General features: G+C 36.8%; 1 protein-coding gene across 1 annotated transcript in view; it reads left to right on the top strand.

The window, feature by feature from the left end:
• The window catches only part of MCMBP (minichromosome maintenance complex binding protein), a gene marked incomplete at its 5' end in the record, with an annotated part of 17985 nt that overhangs the window by 2827 nt on the left and 8991 nt on the right, over window positions 1-6167 (top strand). Inside the window, 5 exons of the mRNA XM_009706324.1 lie at window positions 1-75; window positions 732-739; window positions 2667-2785; window positions 4217-4368; window positions 5113-5213. The exon at window positions 1-75 is cut by the window's left edge and continues 14 nt beyond it. Of these exons, the coding sequence (XP_009704626.1) occupies window positions 1-75; window positions 732-739; window positions 2667-2785; window positions 4217-4368; window positions 5113-5213 (455 nt within the window). The remainder of the gene's footprint in view (window positions 76-731; window positions 740-2666; window positions 2786-4216; window positions 4369-5112; window positions 5214-6167) is intronic.

Raw genomic sequence — 6167 nt, 5'->3', positions numbered from 1 at the left:
TCACAAACTGTAACCTCAGAGAGACAGACTTTCTACTGTGTTCCAGTGCCTGGCGAATCAGCATGGGTGAAAGAAATATCTTTTTTGACTGAGCTAGTGCTCTGTTATACAGAGTCATCACCAACTAATTTGTTAGATTTAACGAGATGAGTTTATTTAAAGTTTCCTTTTATTTTGAGTGAATCAGGAGAGGTGGTAGGTGTAGAAAAAGGAAATCTTGGTGGCGTGCTATATGCAGAAAGAGGATGCGAATGAATTTAGGAGCATTGCTTTTTGATTTAGAGGGATTTAGACCGGGTTTTCATGTTTGCTTGGGAGGGTCTTGAAAATTTCTGTTAATTTCTATTTGCAAATGCTTAGAAAAAGGGAAACTTCAATTGAGCCATGGGCATTCCATTGGCATTTTCTGGTTAAAATTGGACACTGTTACATAGCAAGAGTCTCCTACAAGAACCTGTAAAAACACCTGTAGCTGAGAATGTTAAGACAATCATTCCTGGAAAATTGAAGTATTGTGGTTTTAATAGTTTGACCACAGTATGTCATTTTGTCAGTGAGTACAGGAAATGTTTTTGGGATAAATAAATAGTTTCTCTGAGTTGTCACCATTTAAGGACACTAGTAAAAGGAAGTTGGATTATCCAAGTCCTTCTTTTAATACCTTTTAGGAATTTTATATTGTATTCTCCTCCAAGGGAGTGCAGGAGAGGTCTAGAAAACTTGAGAGATACTACATTTTGTAAAAAGATAAGAATTTGATGGTAAATCTGTAATGATTTGATATTTCATATTTTGAGTTCAGAATTTAAGACTACTACTTCTCATTGGCACAGAACGCCAATGCACAGGAGAGGTCTAGAAAACTTGAGAGATACTACATTTTGTAAAAAGATAAGAATTTGATGGTAAATCTGTAATGATTTGATATTTCATATTTTGAGTTCAGAATTTAAGACGACTACTACTTCTCATTGGCACAGAATGCCAATGCAATTTAAAAATTAAGCTAACACAATTTTTGTAATAAAACGATTGATAAGAATAAGTCTTTGAATGAAGCTTACAGCAAAGTACTGCAGCAATGGAAATTTAAAGCGAGCTGGACTAAAATGAAAACGATGAACACAATTTCAATGTTTGCCCATCATGATAAGAAAAGGAAAAGAGTATCAGTTTTTTCAAAATTCATTTGCAAGTGTCATTGTCACTGTTTAAGTCTGGGCTGGCACTTTAAGCGGACTTAAAGCGGAGGGCAGACACTCTCTGTTAACCCCTCCTTCCCCCCAGAAGGGGAAAGAAAGGAGAAAAGGGAGACTTATGGGTTGAAATTAAAACTACTTTAATAAAACAATAACAATGAAGATCAGTACAATAGTACTAATACTACTAATAATAGAAATAAAAACATACAAACCCAATATTGAGCTTCCCAGTGATGGTCAGGGAATTGCAGGCCTCGATGGCTTGCACCGTTGATGTGGCAGGGTGGGCACCCAGATGTCCCGGACCAGACTCTGCAGCAGGCAGGAACCAGATTCAGGAATGCATGGATCAGGATCGGAGGCAGGAGAACGAGCAAGGTCCCACAGGGCTGCTGGCCATGAAGGAAGAAGGGCTGACCCTCATGATCCCTTAGCTTTATACTGAGTATGACGTGGGTGGGATGGAATACCTCATTGGTCAGTTTTTGGTCACCTGTCCCATCTGCACTTTCCCAGAGGTGTGATCCTTTTACATCTTTTCACTTGTGGAACATAAAAGAGCCAGCAGTGACCTTGGTTCCCATAGGAATAAGCATAAACGTGGGCTTTTCGGCTGACCCTCATGATCCCTTAGCTTTATACTGAGTATGACGTGGGTGGGATGGAATACCTCATTGGTCAGTTTTTGGTCACCTGTCCCATCTGCACTTTCCCAGAGGTGTGATCCTTTTACATCTTTTCACTTGTGGAACATAAAAGAGCCAGCAGTGACCTTGGTTCCCATAGGAATAAGCATAAACGTGGGCTTTTCTGCATACCAATCCTGCTCTTGCTTCAGTAGCAACTGTAAACATCAAGCATTATCAATTCTGAAAGCAGGCGCTGAAAAACATGTAGCCAACTTCAGAAAGTGCAGTTACTTAGCAGAAACTTAACTGAGAGGAAAATCTACTGAAAAGAGAATTGGTCCTGTTTTAGCCAAACCAGGACAGTAGTTTTGCTAGTATCTTATAAGTATGTGAATGTTTTCTCTGTGTTTTTTTTTTTTAAAGTAATAATAATAATTGTATCAGATAGCAAGTCTTTAAATATTTAATTATAAAATCTGTACTTTGGGGTTGAAATGTGGGAAACAAAAGCGTCTTGAGACTTTGAGTTGTACTTGACCACAAGAATGTTCTCTGGGCATTTGGAAAAAAAAAAACAAACACAACAACACACAAATTTTTAGAGATAGTGGAATAACACTCACTGATTTTTTTACTTTCTGTTTTCAACAAAACAAATGACTGCTGTTATTTATGTAGCTAAAGAGATGATGTCTAGGTAACAATTTGAATCATTATTGTAATGTCTTCCTCAAAATAGGGTAATAGCATTTTGGTTTTTTTAAAAAAAAAAAAAAAAACACTTCTCAACTGAATCTGTGGTTGTCCTTAATCTGCAATTTTACGCATACATTAGTGCAAGCCAAGCTCGAGTTAGTCCTTCAACATCCTACACACCAAGTCGCCACAAGAGGAGCTATGAGGAAGATGAGGATATGGATCTACATCCATCTAAACAGAAAGAGCAATATATGGGTAATAGTTGTTATTGATGAATAGTTGTGACGATATCTTTCCAGAATTTGCAAAGGTTTCCTTTTCAAAAATGTAAATATTTGCAATTGTTTGAATCAGTAGTGTTGTTGCAGCCTTCATATCTAATTTGGTGGCTTTGTTGAAGCCATGAGTGGTTTAAACTGAAGTAGTGTGGGAGAGCCTATGGTGTTGCATCTATATTGTATGACTTGTTGGTATTACTGTCTAGAGATAATTCCTAAAATTAGTATTTTGTACAGCAGCACTTCTGTATTGCCTTTGATATGTAACAGCACACAAACAATTTATAGCAGCAGGCTGAAATTTAGGAGTTCTTGTTCGATTTCCGACTCTATTGCAGATTTCATGTAATCTGGGGAAAATCACATAGTCTTGTCTCTCTCACACTCTATGTGTGAATTTTATTGTGTAAATTGAAGCCTAACTACGTGTCAACTAGGTTTAGGTGTCGCTTTGCTACAAACAGTAGTATATATCTAAAATATATCTTCCAGGCTTACCTCTTTTCTAATGTGGTTTACTAATCCAGTTTCATAAAGGAACCAGATTAATACCGCACACTCGTAGCATACTGAAGAAAGCTATTAATCCTTTTAAGAAGATGGTATTTTGAACGCTGGCAGCGTTCAGATGGTGGGCAATTCTTACTTATGTTTAATCAGTCTGTCAACTATTTGTTTTGATGCTCCTCCGTGGCGATGCCACTTGAACTGGCATGGGGGTTTTCTTGGAGATTTTGTCAAGTTTTCTTTTGAAGAAGAGAAAGTGGTTAGTTTAAAATTGTCAGTCCTGTTAAAGAAAAAAAAATTGTAGAAACTACTGCTTTCTTTTGTACGGTGTTCTATGTCTGTCAGGTTCACTAGCTGAATTCAGGTTTTTCCTTTTATATTCTTACCCGTTTGCGAGATAGCGTAGACTGTTTTGTCTTCAAACTCAGACTGATCAATCGTAGGATAGATTTTTATAGCTTTGTTATTGCTGAAAATCTACAGAGATTTTTAATGTTAACTGTTTTGTTGATGCATACTCTTACCTTTAAGAACTATCTAGTTTTTTTAACATGAGGTGCAGAAAATATTACCTTTGCAGTTCTATGGAATTTGGAGAAAATTTGTTCACACCGTTTAGGTGTTAAATTTTGAAAATCAGATTTCTGGCCATATTTGGGTTTCTAAGACACATAGGTCTTTACCGGAACTCTCACTCACACTTAACTTGATGATATAAAATATTTATTTGTGAGACTTTTCTATTCTGATTAAGAATATCTTCTGTCAAATATATTGCATTATGAAATATTTTTGTCTCGGACACCTTCTTAAATTAGTTTAATTCTGTGTTGCTCACTGAAGAGAGTTGTTCACTTTTTGCACTTCTGTTTACAAAGTCTACGAATCCTATGTTTTTCAGGCAGTGGAGGTGATATCCATGGATGTGTGGAGCCAAAGAGATTAGAAACAGAAGCTTCTGCAGGTCATCATCTCATTTCTCCCAACTGCTCCCCTCCACTTGATTTAAATTTTCCGTTGCCAGGAGAGAAGGGACCAGCATGTCTTGTAAAGGTAACAAAAGTGGAGAGATGATGAGCATAGCTGTGGCCTCAGTGAGGCAGACAGAATCTGAAGTTAGAATGTAGGTAGTTAGTCTTGCATTGTTTATAGGCACAGAAATTGTTTCTCAAGTCCGGAAGTTTGTTTCTACAGATAATTACATTGTTCCTCTTTATGCGTGCTGTATTTGAATTACTGAAATACTTCAAGGGCATTTATTAGAGCTTGCACCTTCTCACTACACTTAGTTTAAAAAAAAAAAAAAAAGTCCATTCCTAGATGAGTGAGTGTGTAGCTGGTATTGACTCCTGGTATTTTGCTTTCAGGATTTGTCCTCTAAAGGAATAAAGTTGTGATGGAACAAGCCAAAAATCAATAAACTGGACATTTTTGTATTGTATTTAAAATTGGTTTTGATTCTCTAGTCTGCTATATTGACTGTGAAACTTCTGACACAAAATTTCTATGCTGTTACTGCATTGAATGCTCTCTTATTCAGCAAATCTTGATAAATCAGATTAGAATACAACTGTTTACATTTTTGTGGCAAAAGAATGCCAAGGGGGAAAAAGCATGCAATCACAGAAACTCATTTTTCCAATGTAAGCTTACTGATGCTGAGGACTAGGAGATACCTCTTTCCACAGACTCTTCTCAGCCTACAGTTGAATCTCCTGAGAGTTTTCCTTTTTGTCTGTGTCTGTGTGTAGTCCTGCATCTGGCCCATTGTATTTTATTATTTTCTCTGTGTGGCAGGTCTATGAGAGCTGGGATAGCTTCAAAGTCAACGATGTTCTGGAGGTATATGGTATTTTGTCTGTGGATCCTGTGCTAAGCATAGTAAACAATGAAGAGAGGTAAGGCTCCCCTGATGCGTGATTCTGAAATGAAGGAAATTTTTATTTCAATGAGCAAAATATTTTGGCTGTCCCCTTAATACAGACAGGGAAATGTGTAAATACGTAACAATTATGTTTAAGAGGTGAATTTTGTTGCTTAAAAAACGCTTGATGTGGGAAGTGTTAGATCCACCGTCCTGTAAACTGAAGTCCATTGTACTCTGGTACGTCCATACCCTTGGATACACGATGCATCTTTTTTAGGTTGTCATACAGTCTATAAAGTGGAAAGTACTTCTATAGCTAAATGTTTTATACTGTTTCAGGCCTATTAAACTTTCAACGAATGAGTGAATAGTGAACGAAGCTTTCAAAGAAGTTTTAAAATTATAAAATGTCCTTTTGAAATAATTTCTAAGTCCATGAAGGTTGTTACCATGAACAGTTCTGAAGAAGAATATAAAGAAAAAGTGTGCATGTCTGCACGGAAAGCGATCAAAATGAGTAAAAATTGGGTTGATTGATTTTTATTAATTAAGGTATATCATCATATTATACTGCCGATAGAAACTTCCCTTTTCATCTGCTGTTCTGCAATTACTTGCCTGACAAAATACAAACTAATCCAGAAGGATGCAAGAAGTCCATTTTTGAAATAAAACTGTTGACCAGTCTGACACATGTACTGCTGATGTCTTGAACCATTGTGCTTTAAATTATTTCTGTGGGTGGTTTTGTTTATCTTTCTGATAAGGACAATATCGAGAGTGCAGTGTGAATCCTTTATAGTGCCAACTTCTTAAAAGTTAACGCAGCCTGGTCAGCTGCTTTTGCTTATCATCTGTCTGACAGCTAATCCTAGACTGACAGCTCAGTTGGTCTGTCATAGGTTGTTGGTTTTTTTCCTGCATGTCACGCTGTCACAAATAGACAAAATGGTGGCATTTAACAATGTTTTGAATGCAAACAAAA

This window comes from Cariama cristata, unplaced genomic scaffold (genome assembly GCF_000690535.1).
Source record: "Cariama cristata isolate BGI_N322 unplaced genomic scaffold, ASM69053v1 scaffold10930, whole genome shotgun sequence".
NCBI classification, from domain to species: domain Eukaryota; kingdom Metazoa; phylum Chordata; class Aves; order Cariamiformes; family Cariamidae; genus Cariama; species Cariama cristata.
Note: the sequence above shows the minus strand (reverse complement) of the source record. Positions and strands in the feature narration are given on the sequence as shown.